This window comes from Equus przewalskii, chromosome 21 (assembly GCF_037783145.1).
Source record: "Equus przewalskii isolate Varuska chromosome 21, EquPr2, whole genome shotgun sequence".
Lineage (NCBI taxonomy): Eukaryota > Metazoa > Chordata > Mammalia > Perissodactyla > Equidae > Equus > Equus przewalskii.
Window position 1 is genome coordinate 32976118 of NC_091851.1, and position 20112 is coordinate 32996229.

Consider the following 20112-nt stretch of genomic DNA (forward strand, 5'->3'; position numbering starts at 1 on the left):
CAGGAGGCAATGTCGCAGGAGCTGCTGTCTGGCTTATTTCCTGGGTCACTCAGGCAGCTCCGTGACCAAGTCCCCAGACTCCTTCTGCCCATCCTCTTCTCCCCTCCTTTCACGTGATCTGAAACCTTTAGGGAAATGATATTTTCCCAGAAGCAAGCAAGGATCCCTCACATACCCCACAAGCTTTTTAGGTTTTTTGGGGGGGATTTTTATTTTGAGGAAGATTAGCCCTGAGCTACCATCTGCTGCCAATCCTCCTCTTATTGCTGAGGAAGACTGGCCCTGAGCTAACATCCGTGCCCATCTTCCTCTATTGTATATGTGGGTGCTGGCCACAGCATGGCTTGACAAGTGGTATGTAGGTCCACACCTGGGATCTGAACCTGCAAACCCTGGGCTACCAAAACGGAACGTGCAAACTTAACTGCTGCTCCACGGGCCGGCCCCCTCACAAGCTTTTACAGGGGTTTAAAGGCTCATGATGGCAGCTCCTTGTGTTAGGGTGGCAGCAAGTGGCTTCCCTGGGCAGAGTTCTGAGTTTGCCCAGTTCCATCCACGCCCTCTTATAGCAAAGGGAGACCACACGTGTTCTGGCATGTGGGCATGTAGTGAGTGGTGGGTGTAGGGAACAAGACAGACGCCCATCTGAGGTGAGCCTGGCCATGGTCCCCTGAGCCCAGCACTCGACAAGGGTCCAAGGCCACCATCCCAGGAGTTGGCACGGTCCTCTTCTTCCCCCAGAACCGCACTGACCAGCAGTGCCAGTACCGGTGGCTGAGGGTCTTGAATCCAGACCTCGTCAAGGGGCCATGGACCAAAGAGGAAGACCAAAAGGTGACTAGTGGGTCAAGGCCTCGCACACAGTGGGCCTTCACCCACCCCAGCAAGTCAAGGGACTGTGTGGCTGCCCTTGGGGTTGGCAGGGGGGCCAAGCTGAGCATGGGTGTGTGTCACCCCGCAGGTTGGGCAGTCCCTTCTCAGGGCCATGGTGAGGCTCCCACGGAATGATGGTGCTGTGGGGGGGGTGAGGGAGGGGCGCATCCCGCTGGCTTCACAGAGGCTTTTCTGCAAGGTCATCGAGCTGGTGAAGAAGTACGGCACGAAGCAGTGGACGCTGATCGCCAAGCACCTGAAGGGCCGGCTGGGGAAGCAGTGCCGTGAGCGCTGGCACAACCACCTCAACCCTGAGGTGAAGAAGTCCTGCTGGACCGAGGAGGAGGACCGCATCATCTGTGAGGCCCACAAGGTGCTGGGCAACCGCTGGGCCGAGATCGCCAAGATGCTGCCGGGGCGGTGAGTGCCTCCTGGGACTGGGGTGGAGCCGGCAGGCCCTGTTCCCAGGAGGTCGGGTCATCTGTGGGCCTTGCGGGGGGTGCTCCAGGAGTCAGATTTCTCAGAGTTGTTCACTTTTCCCGGAGATGATGAATCCTTTAGATTCTTGCCTGGGCCTGGCTGTGGGGAGTTCTGGAGCAGGGCAGGAGAAGGGGCCTCCCATTTAGTGCTGGTTTTCATCTGGTCCCCGTTTCAGCTCTGTGCACCATCCCTGCCCTCTGCTGCTGTGGCCAGCGTTGCCTGGTCATTTGTTCTAGAAAATAAATCTCTTCCCTCCTGCCTACAAGGTCAGGGCCAGTATCTGCACCTTTTCACCCTACTCCTAGCTGCGCCTGGTCCCTCCAAGCCCTGAGCCTCTTGATGTTCTGTGGGGAGCTTTGGGAAGACTTGGCTCCATTCTTGCCAGACTCCTAGTCTCCTAAGTGGCTTCTTGCTCCCCTAACTTCTTTTTTTTTTTTCCTGCTTTTTCTCCCCAAATTCCCCTGGTATGTAGTTGTATATTTTTTAGCTGTGGCATGTGGGACGCAGCCTCAGCGTCGCCTGATGAGTCGTGTCACGTCTGCGCCTAGGATCCGAACCGGCTAAACCCTGGGCTGCTGAAGTGGAACACGCGAACTTAACCACTCGGCCACGAGGCCGGCTCCAGCTCCCCTAACTTCTTTCCATCTTGTGGAAACTTAGAAAAATCTCTTATTTGCTGCTGTCTTCTACCCTGTTCTCTTTGTCTCTTATACTGTTTTATTTTTAATCCTTTCTTTGTCATGGCAGTGCAGTCCTTGGAGGGAGAGGAGATAAAACGCCAGAGGGTGTTTTTCCCCTGAAGTCTAGAATGGTCTCTTTTCAAAACTCAAACCTGAATGTGTTACCCTTTCGGCACTTCTAACGCTTGGGTTAAAAGGCCTCTTTCCCCATGTGGCCTGCGTGGCCTGGCGCACGCCACCAGCCTTCCTCGACTCACCGTCTGCCTGCTCACCTGTTGAACTTCAGCTGCTCCGCCCTCCTCTCAGTGCCTTACATGTGCTGAGCTCTTCTCAAACACGCCCTTGTGTCCCTCTGTCGTCCCAGGACACCCTCTGCCCGCACCCATCGTGTAGCCAACATGTTCTCATCCTGCAGTTCTTGGTGGGGTGTGATTTCCTCAGAGAAGGTTTCTCTGTCCTTTCAGACCACAGTTGGTCCCCGGCAACCTCCTCATAGTGCCCCGAGCCCTGCCTGGTCAGCGCCGTCCTGATGGCTGCAGTGGGAGCGATCGCAGATACCCACCCTCCTCTTAGCCTCCTGCTCAGTCAAGCTGGTAGTCTCTGGTCACAGTCCAAGGGAAAGGCACTCTGCGTGGAGCCCCAGGGAAGGAAGTGCCTGTTGGCACTTGTACACTACTGTAGTACCACGTACCACACTGAAGTACAGTCACGTGCTGCTTCCTCCTGTGCTGCTACACGCTTCTGTAGTACTGTACCGCTCTCTGCTTCATATTGCTCTACTACATATGCTGCTACATGCTGCTTTTTTTTTTTGAGGAAGATTAGCCCTGAGCTAACTGCTGCCAATCCTCTTTTTGCTGAGGAAGACTGGCCCTGAGCTAACATCCATGCCCATCTTCCTCCACTTTATATGTGGGACGCCTACCACGGCATGGCTTGCCAAGCAGTGCCATGTCCGCACCCGGGATCTGAACCGATGAACCCCAGGCCGCCGAGAATCAGAACGTGTGAACTTAACTGCTGTGCCACCGGGCTGGCCCCTGCTATATGCTTCTGTAGTACTGTACTGCTCTCTACCTCTATACTCCTCTACCAGCGTATGCTACTTACTACTCTACTGCTGTATGTTTCTGTAGTACTTACTTCTCTATACTTCTATACCACTCTACTGCCATGTCCTGCTTCCTACTCTACACTGTACACTTCTGTAGTACTATAATACTCTATACTTCCCTAGTATCTTATACTTCTACACACTGTATATTTCTATGCTTCTCTGGAATGCTAATTCATACTGCTGTGGCCTTCTCTCCTACCCACTCCTTCCGTACTGCAGTACCAATCTGCTCCTGTCCTCCTGTGCTTCCTTGAACTTCTGTACTGCTCTGCGGTTCCGTGGTATTGTGCTGCTCTGTGCTTTGTACTACTACACGTGTCTCCTCGTCTAATCTTCAGTGAGTGGTGGAGTATGAAGCGGTCTTCTGCTTCTCCAGATAAAGAAACCAAGGCTCAGAGTGGACAGTCGTGGACCCTCTGTGTCATCTAGCTCTGCCCTCTGTGGTGGTTTTTCAGTCTTCAGAGATGCATGGGGCTTATGTTCAAGGTCACCGTGAGCCTCAGGATGGGGGTCAGCAGCCAGCGGTTTGCTCATGGTTTCTACAAATGCAGAGTGAGCAGGGGAGGGAATGAGAGTTCCACAAACATTTCAGTTTTATGATTTTTGCCGTAAGCTGAATAAAACCTTTGCTTATTTTACAGAGGTGAGTGGAAATGCTCTATAAATCATTAAGGGCTAGAAACGTGCAGCTTCATCTTACAGCTAAGAGACCTTAGAGTTCATTGATTTGAACCCTTATTTACAGAAGTGGGGACTTAGTTCAGGGGGGTCAGTGGCATGCCCAGTGGCACACAGGCTGTAGGGCTGGGGTTCAGTGGTCCGCTCTTGGCCCCTGCAGGACAGACAATGCTGTGAAGAATCACTGGAACTCCACCATCAAGAGGAAGGTGGACACGGGAGGCTTCCTGAGCGAGACCAAGGACTGCAAGCCCCCCGTGTACTTGCTGGTGGAGCTCGAGGACAAGGACGGCCGTCAGCGTGCCCACCCTGCAGAGGGCCAGGTGGGATGGCTGCCCGAGGCGCCTCGGCCACTGGGCGTGGCTCCGGGTTGGTTTGTTGGGTCGCATGTTTATCCGACACCATCTCGTTTACATCTGTTCTTCTCATTTCACCTTTTCCTCAGCTGTTCGTTAGTTCCTGCCACAGGGTCTCCGTGTGGGCCATGTGTCTCACCAGGCCCTGTCCTTGTCACACGCTTCTGAGGACGAGATGCAGGGGTCCTCAGCCTCCTTCTGTCCTTGTCAACAGCTCCTTCCTACCTGTTGCTCTTTCTAGGCTTTTCATACTAAAAGCATATTTGCAATAAACAAATCAGGTTTATTGAGGTATAGTTCACATATAGGAAAATTCGTTGTGTTTAGTGTACAGTTCCTAAGATATGACAAAAACACACTGTCATGTAACGACCATTACAATCAAAATACAGAGCAGGGGCCAGCATGGTGGCACAGCAGTTAAGTTCGCATGTTCCGTTTTGGCAGCCCGGGGTTCTCCGATTTGGATCCCGGGTGCGGACATGGCACCGCTTGGCAAGCCATGCTGTGGTAGGTGTCCCACATATAAAGTAGAGGAAGATGGGCACGGATGTTAGCTCAGGGCCAGTCTTCCAAAACAAAAACAAAAAAAAGATACAGAACGTTGCCATCACCCCCTAAGTTCCCTGTGCCCCTTTTCATCAGCCTTTTTCCCACCCTTACCCCCTGGTACCCCTCATCTGTTTTCTGTGTCTATAATCTTATATGATTTGCTAGAAAATCATACTGTGTTACATTTGCAGTTGTGAAAATGAAACCAATGTGCAGATGTTAACATCTCCCATCCCACACCCTAGAGTAAACTTCTCATTGATAGTTTTAAGCTATATCTAATGATTTATTCATAAAATAAATAAAGATTTGAAGCATACGTGTCAAAGTGTAAGATTTGACAGTGCTGGGTATGTGGTAGGTAACACACTTCTACACTGTCAGCTACAAAACAGAAACCGGTTTAAGAGGCACAGCGTTTATTTGGGATCAAAGAATTGCAGTTCAAGGAGCACAGATTCAGGTAGAAACCCAAACTAGTGTCGTGATTACAGGAGAGGGGCTGAGTGTTTATGGGAAAAGGGAGGGAGAGGAGCAAGGTTGTATTAAAGAAGAGTGTGTTGATGCTAGACTAGGGAACGCTGGGTTTGTACTTCATTGATTGGTTAGCCATTCAGTCATCGGCAAAGTCCGGTTTCGTCAGTCCTTACAAACAGGATATTCTTGTCCCTGCTGACTTCTTGGAATGTTGGTGGTTCAGTTTAGTTTGGAAGATAAAGAAAACAAGCCGTGCAAGGCAATTCCTCTGAAATGGCTGCTCTGGCTCTGTTTTAATATGGCTCCAGTCATGTCGTCTTTCACAACCGTTTCTCAATATTTTCTGTAATTGTGAACCATTTAATAATTTTTTTAATGCTCCCCCTTCCCCTTTCTTACTGGCTAGATGCAACTTGTTCACTGCTCCAGTTCTGCAGTGCTCAGCTGGAGCTTATAGAATGTCCTTGCCTCTCTTTCTTGATTTTTCAAGTCTGGAGTGCTGGCCATGCTGGGCCAGGATGAGCCCCAGATCACAACCCTGAGCACAGGAGGTCAGGTCAGCAGGTCAGCGTGTTACTGTGTCCTCCATACTCATTCCTCTCCAGCGTCAATTTAATGGTTCTGTTGTGTTGTTTAATTAAGCTCATATCCAATTTTTTGTTATTAGAAACAAAACTTTAATGATTGTCCTTGTGGCTCAGTCACCACTTATTTGCTCAATTATTTCTTGAGAAATTCCTAGAGATGGATAGATAATTCTTGAAAAACTCTTAATCGATCTTGTTAGATTGCCTGCCAGAGAAGGTTTGCCTGTTAATGTGTGTTTGGGACCACCTCCTATTTTCCCCGCTCACTGGTCAGTGCTTGCAATTATAAGTTTTTTCCCTGTGCTTCAAAAGTAACACATGATCACTGTAAAGAGGGAAAACTTTACAGAATTGAACAGTGCAGAGGGCAGAGCTCACTAATCTCAGCTTCCCCAGAGAACCAATATATCGTTTCCAACATTTGTTACTGAGGGTAATAAGCTTAAAATGGGATTTTGTTATATCTCACCATCTTACGTCTCTTTTTCTATTAGATCTTTCCATGTTGTTATATGTATACAGATGTTTACCTCATTCTTGAGTCTGTCGTATCTGATCATCTTGTCCATGTTGTTGTGTGTATCGGTGCTTTGTTCCTTTTTATGGCTGAGTGATACTGTATGGATGTGCCACAGTGTTTCTGTTAACGAGCTGAGGGACGTTGTGTCCAGCTAGTGTTTGCAAATGAAGCTGCTGTAAACATCTATGTGCCGGTTTTTGTGTGAATGTAAGTTTTCCTTTCTTTTGGGTAAATATCTAGGAGAGGGATTGCTGAGTCATATGGTAAGTGTATACCAAGCTTTGTAAGAAAGTGCCAAACTGTTTTTCAAAGTGGCTGTTTTCCAAACTGGGATTCCCATGTTGGTAGCTATTAAATAGTGTTTGTGGCATTCTTCCCCGCCCTTCTGTTATAGCAGTTACACGTTTTAATCAAATCTGTTCTTATGTCCTTTTCGTCCTTTGCTTTATCACAAACCGTATCCATCGTGTCACTTGACAACGATACCAATAACAGCCCCTGTTTAGATTGGATGCTTTTCACATCATTGCCGATCTGTGTAATGTCCCTGCATGGTAAGCCTTAGTGTCCTCGTTTCACAGGCAAGGAAATTGACCCTCAGACGGTCAAACAGCTTGCCCAAGGTCAGCTGGTCAGTGGCAAAGCTCCGTCTGAATCCAGAGCCCAAGTCCTCTCCCTGATTCCATTGTGCCCCCATTGACACGGGACCCAGCTAACCACATGTGCCATCTCCAAGGCCATGCTGGGGTCTGTCGGGTTAAAGTGTCAAGCTTGTTTCCCAGGTTCTGCTAAGAGAGCTATTGCCATGAACCGTTTTCCTCTATTCCTTTTGGTCTTTCACAAAATTAGTAAACGCTCATTTTTCAAATTTGCGTTTTGAAATGTCAAGCATACAGAAAAGTTGCAAGAATAGAACAAAGAACTCCTATATAGCCTTTACTGGATTCATTAGTTTTTAACGTTTGCCAGATTTACTTTATCTTTCTCTCTATATACACGTATCACTCATTATCTGAGCCATTTGAGAGTCAGTTACATACATGGTGCCTCTTTATCCCTTAATGTTTCACTGCGTGTTTCTTAAGAGGAAGGGCGTAACCTTACATAACCACAGTACAGTTATGTCCAATCCAAGGAATTTAACACCGATTTGAGACTTTTCTGTTATCTACAGTCCATATTCCGTTTTTTTCCTGCCCACAGTCCAATCCAGGATTAGACGTTGCATTTCATTGTCATATCTCTTTCGACTTCTTGCCTCTGGAATGCTTCATCAGCCTTTCTTACTCTATTGTGATATTGATATTTTTAGAAGTGTAAGGTAAGGCCAGTTATTTCATATACTGTCTCTTGATTTGGGTTCATCTGAGTTTCCTTAGGTTGTGCGTTTTTAGCTGGAATACTGCACAGTCTAGAGCTCAGAACAGAAAGTCCCAGCGGTGTGCCTTTGTGTCCACCAGGGAGGTCTCGTGGCCGGCTGGCCCCCGGCGCCCCCCGCCATGAAGGAGGAGGAGAGCAGCGAGGAGGAGGCCGTGGCAGCCGCCCCTTCCAAGGAGCAGGACCCTGTCCCTGCAGAGCTGGACGAAGTGCGAACGCCAGAGCCCTTGGAGGACTCCCCCAAGCGTGACGACCAGGAGGGCTCCCCGCCGGAAATCAGCCTGCCCTACAAGTGGGTGGTGGAGGCCGCAAACCTCCTCATCCCTGCCGTGGGGGCCAGCCTCTCCGAAGCCCTGGACTTGATCGAGTCGGTAATGTTGGTCATGGTACTTCCGGGTGGGCCTGGAGCACCCCCAGTGTAGTGCTCCCAAGGGCAGGCCTCCTTCCAGTCCCGCTCACGTTTACTGAGCCGATGCTGAGTACCTGGCCTGGGGACACCGAGATAGTTGCCATGCAGTCTCTGCCCTAAGGGAGCTCCTGGCTCATGCTGTACAGTTCAGGGTGGGGTGGGAGGGCTCCCCAGAGGAGGTGGCACTGCCCTGATTCCTCAGAGATGACGAGGGGAAGGTGTCTGATTGATAACACAGGACGGGGAACGTGGGATTTGTGGCACCAGAGATGGTTGGGTGTCCCTGAGAGGGGCCTGGGGCTGGAGTGGTGGGTGGGTTCTGATTGCTCAGGCGGAGCAGCCCCCAAGGCCGTGCTGGATTGTGCCCCTTGGGAGAAAGCTTGGTGGGAGGAAGCACCTCTTGGTGTGACGTCTCCGGCTCCCCGCTGTGTCAGCCAGGCCTGCAGTGTGGAGGGCGTTTCAGCAGGTGATGGGTAGCAGGCCTGGCAACCAGGGGCAGGGGAGCTCAGTGGGAGGTGCCCTGCCTTCACCAGCATTCTTGGGCTTCCCCTTGTTTACTAAGAGTAATGATGCTGTTTATTGAACATCTGCTAAATGCTAGGCTCTGAGCTTAATGTACAGTCCACACAATATCCTGTGAGGTGTATCCTTTCTCTGTGTTGTAGATAAGACTGAGGATCAGAGAGATCAAGTAGTGTACCCAAGGTCACACAGCGAGTAAGCTTGGTGGCCTTGACCATTGTGCTGTGCTCCCACTGTCCTGCCCAATGAAAGACTGGATGGTGCAGTCTCCAGGGGACCATCTGCTGAGTCCCTCTGACTCTGGGCCTCACCTCTTGTGCCCAGCGGCTGGGACTAGACCCAGCTGCAGGGTCCGTCTGTGGAGTCTCCTCCACTGCAGAGAATTTCAGAGTAGCTAGAGAGCAGGTCTGCTGTGTTCATCAGTCTCCCAGGCTACCGGCTGCAGTCCCTGCTTTGGGCTTTAAGGGGAGTGTTAGATGAGAGTTGGGCCCACTTGGCGCCTGGCACTGTTGGTGTTTCACGGCCTTACCTCCCTTCATCCTCAGACTGTCCCGTATCCTTCTCCACTCACTAGGCACAGAGAAGAGGAGAGGGGAACTCACTTCTATTGAGCACCCACTGGCTGCCAGGCCCAATGCTTAGTTAGTAATTACATCTAACCTTTGAGCGCCTGCTATGTGCCAGGCTCGTTACTTGCTACGTACATACACACTCTCTGTTAGTTCTGTAGTAGCCCTGTGAAGTAGGTGGTGGACCCATCACTAATGAGGGAATTCCAAGCTCAGAGAGGTTAGGAGACTTACCCAACATCACACAGCCAGGGCTAGGAGTCAGGCGTTGCTGTCTGGGTCTAAGTTTGAGCCCTTTCCATGATGACCTTCAGTGGCTGATGGAGTTACAGCATTTGCGGAAATACCGCTGCCTGTCCCTCCCTGCAGCCCTGCAGGCGGACCTTGTAGGATGTGCTTCTGGTCTGTTAGACGCCGTCAGTTCTGGGGCCTCCCCGAGGTAGGGGTTTGCTGCTGGGAGTGTGGGCCTGAGTCAGCACTGCCCTGAGCGGGCCTCCACTCTAGGAATGAGCTGCCCCAGGCTTCTGCAGGTCCTGAGGACCACACCAGGCTCGAGGTCTGCTCACCTCCAAGGACCAAAGCAGAAGCTTCTGTCTCCAGAAACTTTTCGGCTGGGTTGTAATTTACTGGGCAGAGGTGGGAAGACCTGGGTTTGCCTCTTAGAATGGCTCTTAGAAACGCAGTGACCTCGGGCAGATTGTGCCCTCTCTGGCCTGGGTTTCTTGGTGTGAAAGGAGAAGAGTAATGCTTCCCTGGTGGGATCGTTGGGGGATTGGAAACAACTCAAGTGAAGCGCCAGGGAGGCACCTGTGATTGACAGGCTCGTGGAGCACAAGTTGCATCCTCTCTCCGGGAATGTGACTGTGCAAATCAGGACCCCTAAACCTCTTCACAGCCTTGGGGCCACGACTTCCACTGCTACTAATCTATATTAAGGAAATAACTAAAAATGCAGGGGAAGATGTATATCCAGGATAGTCATAAAGATGTTACTGTTAATTTTTTAAAATGAGAGGAAAAACCTAAATGTCCAGCAGAAGGGGAATGAATAGTTAAGTAACTGATATATTCATGTGAGGGAATATTTTGCAGTCATAAAAATTATGTTATAAAAGTTGAAAATTTCTCATCATAATAACAACTAATGTTAATAGTAAACATTTAACTCATAGGTAATAGAATTAGGTAGTATTGTTATTATAATAATAATTTTAAATGGAGAAAAGAGCAGCCTATAGAAACAGTTTGTACTAAGGTTAAAAACATGTAAAATCCTAGATTTTAGGGGCATGTGTAAGTGGTAAAGAAATGCGTGAGGATGAGAAATAGTGACTTCAGGTGCTGGTCGCCTGCCCTGGCAGAGGATGTGAGCCGGGAGGCGGACACGGGGTTTTAGTGATTTATTTAAGCTTATTGATGGGTATCTGAGTTTTCTTTGTATTTTTCTTTGTGCTTTTTGTATATATTATAGATCGCTTAGAACATTTTTTAAAATAACGGAGCAAGCAGCCCCATGTACAATATGCCTTCAGTTATGTTTACAAATACACAGACGTAGAAGAATCCTTGAGGAAATGCGGGAAAATGTTAATGAGGCTTGCTCCTGGGCTGTGGGGTTGTACTTGACACCCGTGTATTTCCCTTTAATGAATGAGTCCTGTTGCATCAACTGGTAGAGAAGCAGAGTAATTGCACTTATTCCTAACCCTCCTCTCCGGGCAGGACCCTGACGCTTGGTGTGACCTGAGTAAATTTGACCTCCCCGAGGAGTCGTCCACAGAGGGCAGCCTCACCACCAGTCCAGTGCAGCCCCAACCGTCACAGCAGCAGCAGGCCCCGCCAGCCCGCCAGCCTGCTGCCCCGGGGCCCAGCGTGACTGAGTACCGCCTGGACGGCCACACCATCTCGGACCTGAGCCGGAGCAGCCGGGGCGAGCTGATCCCCATCTCCCCCAGCACTGAAGTGGGGGGCTCGGGCATCGGCACGCCGCCCTCGGTGCTCAAGCGGCAGAAGAAGAGGCGTGTCGCCCTGTCCCCCGTCACGGAGAACAGCGCCAGCCTGTCCTTCCTGGACTCCTGCAACAGCCTCACCCCCAAGAGCACACCTGTCAAGACCTTGCCCTTCTCGCCCTCCCAGGTGTGTGGACCCCACCTGCTCACTGGGTTCGGTTTACAGATTCCCAGTGCCCAGTACAGGGCCTGACATGCAGGCGCACGCCATTCAACCAGGACGTGTTGAGAATCTGCTGTGAGGGTCCCTGTGCTAAGTGCTGGGACATGGGGGTGAGCAGAAATAGGCCTGGCCCTTCCCTCATAGAGCTTACACTCTGGTTGGAAGACAATTGATAAAAACAGACCCAAATAAACATGATAAATGGAACGAAGGAGGCTACAGTACTGTGAGTGCATCTGGTCTCGGGGTGGGTGTCATCCAGGAAGGCTTCCATGAGGAGGAGGAATTGGTTGTGCTGGGGTGCTAACCAGGCAGAGAAGAGAAGGGACTCAGTATTTGTTAAAAGAATCAATTTATCGAGCACCTATTTCATACCAGATTTGCCAGCACTGGGGAGCAAAGGTGAAGATGACAGCCCTGCCCTTGAAGAGGATAGCTAGTGTTGGGGACAGGCTGTAATGAATTGATCGGAATGTGGTGTGGAAGGTGCTACGGTCATAGCGATGACTAAGTTGTTGAGAGCTCATTGTGTTCTGGGAACTGCTTCCCGGGCTCTAAGATACACAGTGTTAGGGGAGGGCCGGGGAGGGGTCCTGTCTCTCCTAGAGGTCAGGGGAGGCACTCAGAGGCTTCCTGGAGAGTGGTGTCTGAGCTGGGTTTTGTCGATCCATCGGCTTAAACAAAGGCACAGAGTTGGGAGAGCAGTGTGTGTGGTGTAAAGTCCAGAGCTAGGGGTGACAGGTGGGGGCAGGAGGGGGTTGGGAGATGGGGACAGGGGCCTCAGAGGGCCTTAGGTATGACGGAGGGGTATGTACTGCTCTGGGGGCTGTAGGGGGATGGGGATGATAGGGCTATGAGAGGATGGACTCGGGGGTGGACGAGACGCAGGTCCTAGAGTTCCATGTCCCCAAACAGGAAGGAGAGGCAGAGGATTTGGGCCTTGTTGGGTCTGCTCCCTTCTGTGAGCATGTGGGAGAGAACAAGGCCCAGAGGTGGCACATGTTACACCACCATCTGCTGTGGAAGGATTGAGGCCCGGCCCACGTATTGGGTGTGATTGGTGTCTCCGAGAGAGTCCCCGAGATAGTTTGCTCTGGCTGCTGGAACAGAGTACTGCAGACTGGGGGCTTACACCCCAGAAATGGATTTTCTTACCATTCTGGAGGCTGAAATCGAGGTGTAGGCAGGATTGGCTTCCTCTGAGGCCTCTCTCTGGCTGGTAGATGGTTGTCTCCTCCCTGTCTTCACATGGTCTTCCCTCTGTGTGTGTCTGTGTCCTAATTTCTTTTCCCTTATCATCTCTTACCTTTTTCTCTTATAATCTTCCAAGGACATCAGCCATATTGGATTAGGCCTTACCCACATGACCTCGTTTTGCCTTCTGAAGCCTCTTTAAAGGCCCTGTCTCCAAATGTAGTCACAGTCTTAGGTACTGGGAGTTAAGGGTTCAGCATGTGAATTGGGGGAGATACAGTTCCGTCCGTGACAGGCCCCGAGTGAGGGCTGCTGACTAGAGAAGAGGGGAGCCTGAGCTGCCCGGACAACAGCCCAGGATGACGGGCCACGGTGGCCACCCTGCTTCAGGGACCCCGCTTAGGGCAGGGGCCCTGAGTGCTGCTGGTGGCCTTGAGGGCAGAGAGGCCAGGGAGGTGGTGCTTTGGGCATGGCTCAGATCTGGGTTTGAGTCCTCCTGGCACTGTGAAAAGTGCACGACACGCTTGGTGAGAAGTGCTTAGCCCTGGCGAGAGGAGACACTCTCTAAACGTTAACGTCACCACTGCCATCGTCACCTGTCCTTCACGGGTCGCTTAAGATCTGTTCCTATTTCTTCTGAAAAGGAGCTGCTCTCACACAGTCAACTGTCTTTGACCTAACTGCACACTGAGCAGCAAAGAGGGGTGGGCGATGGACCTCCCGCCACCTGGCAAAAGCAAGGATTGGGGGCAGTGACAAGCCCAGGGGTCTACGTGCTTCTTCTCGGTGGGTTCCTGTCCAGCTGTCTTGCTCTTTATTCTCTGATGGGAGGAGTCCTCCCAGGTCAGGAGGGCACTTGTCAGGGGAGGGGCTCCAGGGTGTCTCCCACCCCCACAGGTTGTTAGTTTGTCATTTCCTTTCTCTTTTTTCCCTGGCAGTTTCTGAACTTCTGGAACAAACAGGACACACTGGAGCTGGAGAGCCCCTCGCTGACATCCACCCCCGTGTGCAGCCAGAAGGTGGTGGTCACCACGCCCCTGCACCGGGATAAGACACCCCTGCACCAGAAACACGCCGCGTGAGTGTGCCGTCCGCTGCCCGCCCGCCCCCTCCCCCAGCGGTGGATGGCCTGGAGGCCTGGGGGCCCAGGATCGCTGTGGAGGGGCCGCTGCGGAAAAGCAGAGACTGTTTTCCTTCTGGCCACCACATCTCTTGCTTTTTGTCAATATAATCTGGTGCCTCACCTTTGTTCTTCCTCATTTTCGTTTTTCACTTGGATGGTTTTCTCATCTCAGGAACGAAGAGAGACCAGATTGTCACAAAAAACTTAGTCTCCATCTTTTATGAGTTTCAAGTGCAAACCCACTGTGTTTGAGTAGCCTGATGTGAAGGAGGAAAGTGCCCCCGGCCCCTCCCCGCCCCACCCCGGTCTCTGGCGCACAGGCTTTCACCTTCTGAAGCCCCTACAGTTTGCTTACCCACCTGCTTTGTTGGACGGGCTTTCACAACAAGTTTACTTCCTTCTGTCAGCCTGACTCTGAGTTCCAGGTAGAGAGAGCTGTGTAACTGTGCTTCTGCTTATGACATTTGCTGCAGGAGAAGCGTCGCTGTTTATTATTTCGCGAGTAAGTTACGAGATTCAGGAATCAGTTCAGGATTTTAACCCTTGTAATGATACATAATTTCGGAAAGGATTCATGTCTCCCTTGGTCAGAAATGAGTCTCAGCAGTCGACCTAAAGTTTAGCTTAGGTACATTTCCTGAGAAATGGTTCTCCTTTCAAGCCAGAATCCTAGGACTTGAGTGTAAGCCCTTGATCAGATAGGCTGGCACCACAAAAGGAACAGATTGTTCTTTCCCCTGCTCCTTCTCCTCCGTGTTCATAACCTGCTGTTGCTCCGGCTTCTCTGTTCTCTTCCAACAAAGAAGCATGTCCGTCCTCTTCACCCCGCTGTGGATCCGTGTCTCTGTCTGGTAGATCCTTCTGTCTGAAGGCCGTCCTTTACATTATTGGTACTGTGGGCCTGCTGGGGATGAGCTCTTTCAGCTTTTGTGTAGCTGGAAAGTTGACTTAATTTGGGGAAGATATTTTTTGCCGAGTATGGAATTCTAGGTTGACAGGTGTTTTCAGCTTTAAAGGGGTTGCTCTCCTGCCTTCTGGCTTGTACAGTTTTATCATCGGTTTGTAACAATTTGGTTATGATGTGTTGTAATGTGTTTTTCTTGATGTTTCTTGTGCTTGGTGTTCATTGAGCTTCTTGGATCTCTGGGTTTATAGTTTTCTCCAAATTTAGAAACATTTCAACTGTTATTTCTCCAAATGTATTCTCTGGGCCCTCCACCCCCAGCCCTCTTCAGCGACTCCACAATTACACATATATTAGGCCCCTTGAGGTTCCCACGGCTTACTGATGTTATGCTTATTTTTCTCGTTCTTTTTTCTCTCTCTGTTTCATTTTGGATAGTTCCTGTTGCGGTGTCTTCAGGTGTGCTCATCTTTTTCTCTGCCACGTCTAGTCTTCCGATAATCCCCTCCAGTGCATTTTTGGTTTTGGGCCTTGTAGTTTCCATCTTTAGATGTTCAAGTAGATCTTTTAAAATTCCCTCCCTGTCTCTACGTCACTTCTTAAGCATATGAAATACACCGACGATAACTTTTTATTTCCTTTCTGCTGGTTTTAGCTTGTGTATCAGTTCTGGGTCAATTTCAGTTGATGGACTTTTCTTTCTGCTTCTTTGTAAGCCTGGTAATATCTCTTTGGATGCCAGACGCTGTGAATTTTACCTTGTTGTGAACTGTGTATTTTTGTATTTCTACAAATTTTTTAGAGCTTTGTTCTGGGATGCAGTTATATTACTTAGAAATAGTTTGATCCTGGGACCAGCCCTGTGGCTGAGTGGTTAGGTTTACACATTTCGCTTTGGCAGCCCAGGGGTCACCACTTCAGATCCTGGGTGTGGACCTACACACTGCTCATCAAGCCATGCTGTGGCAGCATCCCACATAGAAGAACTAGAATGACCTACAACTAGGATAACTATGTGCTGGGGCTTTGGGGAGGAATAAAAAAGAGGAAGATTGGCGACAGATGCTAGCTCAGGGCCAATCTTCCACACCAAAAAAAGAGAAATAGTTTGATCCTTTTGGGTCTTGCTTTTAAGATTTATTAGGTGGGACCAGAGCAGCGGTTGGTTCAGGATCCTCCAGTCTCTGCCCACTGCTTGTGAGTGATGAGGATTTCCAGTCTGACTGGTGGGAAGGAGCGCTTTTTCCAGCCCTGGTGGGTGTTGACTACTCTGCTGGATGAGCTTTTTGGATGGTTCTTCCCTGGTCTCTGGTAGTCTCCTTATATGGTGTGTGCACAGATCAGCACCCGGGTTAACACTCAAGGAGGTCCCTCTGCCATCTCTGGTGTGTACCTCGCTTGTCTCTGGTGATACTGTGTCTTGTGAACTCGCTTGCCGTCGCCTCTTGAGCTCCAGGCCTGCCGGGCTCCAGCTGTGCCCCTTCCTGTGCTGTTCCTTGAGTCTCAGTGCAGCTGCTCTCCTCATTCGTCTGCCTTCTCAGGGCTCGCTCCATCTTTGCCTCATGTCCAGTGTCTTTCATCATTTCACGTCGTGTGTTGTTTCCTCATTGTTTCAGGCAGGAGGGTGAATCTGGCCCTTGATGTTCGATTTTGACCAGAAGTGCAGATCTTTTAAATCCAGATCATTGCCACAAAAGATGTTTTTGGTTTTCTTATTTTCCCTTTCAAAATTTCTTTTTGACATTTGCAAGACATAATAGGCAATGGTATTTGGACTTAATTCTGAATTTTTCTGTCTCCTTCACCACTGATTTTAGATCCCACCTTCCCCACTTTATTTTTGCCTGCAGAGGTCATGCTTGACTGGAAGGGACAGCTTCCTAACAGTCCGTAGATGGTGTTTCAGAGGGAGACGGACACCACAGAGGGATTATACGGTCTACAGGCCTGGGGAGCACAGAGCAAGGGCGAGGGGTTTCTAACTTAGGTAGGAGGTCGGGATGGCGCCTCAGAGAGGGAGAGTCGTGCAGGGTTCTGAGGAAAGGAATCCAGGCAGAGGGAACTGCAAAGCAAAGGCTGCCAGGTAGCAACGTGCTGTTTGAGTTTAATGAACAAAAGTAAGGCTGCTGAGTTTGCAGTGAGTTGGGTGTGGGGAAGGACAGTAGGAGAGGGGACAGGGGCCGCATGGGTCAGCGGGGACACAGGGCCGGGTTGAGCTGTGTAACAAACACCCCTAAGACTTTTGTGGTTCCCGAAAGCAAACTTTGCCTTGTTTTAAAATTCAGGAATTGTCTGCGTTTGATGGAGTGCTTTTTCGAGTTCTTTTCGGAAGGGAGGGGTGAGGCCTGTCCCTCCTGAGGTCTGGGCTGTCGTCTGTTGTTCAACCACAGAGGCTGGACGTGGAACTCTGGAGGGAGGATGCCTGTGGCCCAAACCATGGCCTCGGCTTCGTTTATGGCGTTTATGTCATGGAGAATTCCGATACCTGTCCTGCTCTTATTCCTTTGTCCCAAATCTTTTTTTTCTCCTTGGATCCTTGTAGGTTTTTTATTATTATTATTATTTTTAGTTATTCCTGAGATTTGCCAGGCTGTATGTTCGTATGCTATGTCTTTATTAACTTTTTTCCTCCGGTTTTCATTTCAAACTCAAGGCTCAAACTTTGAGCTGGGAAAATGTACTGTTATTTCTTTAATTATTGTTTCGCTGGTGTCTGCTCCTTTCCTCCCACCTTAGACGTTGCTTCCTACACAGACGCCTCTCTTTTTCCTCCTCTTATTCCTGTTCATCGTCTTAAACCATTTCCTTTGAACTCTGCAAGAATGTCAGGGATTGTCTTCTGATTCACCAACTTGGTTTTCTGCGTTTTCCCACCTGCCGAGTCCTCTGGCTCACAGAATTGCATTTTTTTCATCTCTAAGCCCACTTCTGTGTTCGTTTTTCAAGTCGGCTCCCTTCATCTTCTAACACGCGTGTTGCTCTCAGTTCTTGCTGACACCGTGAATTAGAGAGGTGCTGGAGCTTTCTCATTTGTTGCAGAAGCTCAGTGTCCCATAGAGATGTTTGGTCCCAAGGCCCAGATTCATCCCCTTGAGCAACTGTAAGGTGTTTGCATCTGACCGGTGCTTCTCATCCTTGCAGAGGGGTCTCTGTGCCCCGTGCCTTGCAGGGGGTCTCCTGTGTGGGAGAGAGCAAGAATTTGGGAAGAGACCCTGTGGATCCCTGTCTAATCTCTCAGTCCCGAGGAAGGAAGAAAAGAATGGTTTTACTTGTCCTAGCTTTTTATCTGCCTGTGGAATGTCTGGCAGGCTGAGGGAAGTGGCTGGAGGGGTGGCCCAGGCCGCGTGTCTGGGAGTTGGCCTCTGCACCCGAGTTCCTGACCACCTGGCGTGTTTCTCAGGAACCCCCAGTGAGGCTTTGGGAGCCGCTGTGGCGGTGCCTCTAGCTGGATGAGGCCACGCTGACCTCGTGCAGGTGGGGTCTGGCACCTGCCATCAGAGCCAGAGTTTGCTACCACCAGCTGGCCCGGCCTGTACCTGCAGCCCTGGCTCTCCGGTGTGAGGCGCCTCTTGTGTCCCTTCCCCAGCAGGCTTTTCCATCGCAGGCAGAAATCACGCGTTGGTGGGGCCACATCTGATAGAAGCTCTTAGTATTTCTGCTTGTGGACCAGACCCTTCCCAGGTTTCTCTCTGGCAAAGCTTTCCCTCCACAGTTCTCTCCCCACTCTGGTCGCTTTGAGGAGACTTGGGATGAGGGTAAGTTAAGCACGTGCACTGGCCTCGCCATCTCGCACCTGATGGCAGCCCTGCCTTTCCTCAGTGACGCTGCTGCCATGTGCCCTCCAGGTCTTCAGGTCTTCCTGGCTTCCTGCCGTCCTGCCCTGCCCCCTCTCTCTGGGCCTGCAGTGTGCCACAGGCCTTCCTTGTCTTACGGGAAGTCCTAATACAGACCATTGACTGAGCAGCATCCTCAGCCATCCTTTCACCTGCCTGGGTCTCCAGGATCCTCTTAGACTATGTCCTGTTCTTTCCTGTTTCTGAGGATGGCCCTTCTCCCAAGACCCTCCCCTGATTAAGCCCCTTGGGGATGGGAGGGGGGTGTGAGCGGGAGGGGAGGAGAGTGTTGCCGGGGTTTCCTCCCTCCCTCTGAGGCCAGAGGTCCAGGTGGAGGGGAGGTGGGGGCCGCAGGCAGCCTGCAGCTGAGCGGCTGACGTCTGCCCCCCACCTCGCTGCTAAGCCTCCCCCTCTGGCCCCGGCAGGTTTGTAACCCCAGATCAGAAGTACTCCATGGACAATGCTCCCCACACGCCGACCCCCTTCAAGAATGCCCTGGAGAAGTACGGACCACTAAAGCCCCTGGTAGGTGGGGTGGCCAGGTGGGTCTGCACAGTGGGGTCCCCTGGGTTCCTCCAGCCGTTTATAGTTCACAGGCCCTCTCCCTCTGAGGTCGCATTGGATTCTTCTCACAGTCCTGAGAAGTTGCGGACATCCTAATTGTGTAAATGGGGAAACCGAGGCAGAGTCACTCATCGGCTCCTCAGACGGTCCCCAAGCACCTACAGTGTGCCAGGTAGCCACTGGCTGGGACTGGAGACAGTGGCACCAGGTGAAGCTGAGCGTGGGCTGCTGGAGACTGGCACTAAACACATGAATGCACACGTAGCGAGTACTTTCAGCACGTCGTCAGTGCTGGGCAGAAGGTGGGCAGGTGTTGGAATGGAGGAGGACCTGCCCGGTGCCGTGGCTAATTTGAGGGGTGGCGTGTGGCTCCTCGAACTGAAGCCTTTTGCTTAACTGCCAATTCTTTACAAAACACTGGAAAGCCACTCATGGGTGGGCTGAGCGGGCTGGTGAGGACGTACCCTCTCAGCGGTGTGCAGACCGCCCTGCTCCCCCTCCTCCCAGACCATGAGACCATCATGCTTTCCCCAATGAGAAAAGAAAGAGGTGACACCGGGGCTTTCTGAGACAGGCAGTTACTTTAGAAACCAGTCGAAGGTGAGAGAAGGGCAGGTCATAGAGGAGCGTTTGCCGTGTGAACAAAGCCTGCGGAGTGCTCCCCTCACCTCCTCCCCTCTATGTGGGGTCCTCGTGTGAAGGCCAGAGCCAGCGGGGCTGTGGTCTCCCGAGTCCTGAGACGGAGCTGACTGAGTCGATGGGCCCAGGCGAGGCGCTAGTTAGCATGCCCTGTCCTTTCCAAGCGGAGATTCGGCTCCGAAACCTGCAGGCTCTCCAGACGGGGTGAGAGGGCAAAGCTGACCTTGGCAACTGTAGTTAAAGCATGTGGGGGCTTTTAGAGTGACTTCTTAGTGTCCCTGCACCTACACCTGCTACTGCTCGGTAGCTCCCTCCCTCCCCTGGTCTCTGCTGCCTGAGGCCAGAAAGGTCACCTGGAGTCCCCAGGCCCGAGAAAGGGAAATGGAACCAAGTGTCCCCATTAGTGCAGAGCAAAGGGGTGAGGAGTGTGTGCGTTGAATGTGTCCAGGTCCTAACTGCACAGCTGTGTGACCTTGGCCCAGGCTC

At 51.1% G+C, this 20112-nt stretch overlaps 1 protein-coding gene across 1 annotated transcript in view; it reads left to right on the forward strand.

Moving 5' to 3' along the window:
* MYBL2 (MYB proto-oncogene like 2) overlaps positions 1-20112 on the forward strand; it is a 39337-nt gene that overhangs the window by 14498 nt on the left and 4727 nt on the right. Inside the window, exons 4-10 of the mRNA XM_070589281.1 lie at positions 742-834; positions 1073-1293; positions 3989-4151; positions 7781-8068; positions 10920-11333; positions 13502-13641; positions 18849-18948. Of these exons, the coding sequence (XP_070445382.1) occupies positions 742-834; positions 1073-1293; positions 3989-4151; positions 7781-8068; positions 10920-11333; positions 13502-13641; positions 18849-18948 (1419 nt within the window). The remainder of the gene's footprint in view (positions 1-741; positions 835-1072; positions 1294-3988; positions 4152-7780; positions 8069-10919; positions 11334-13501; positions 13642-18848; positions 18949-20112) is intronic.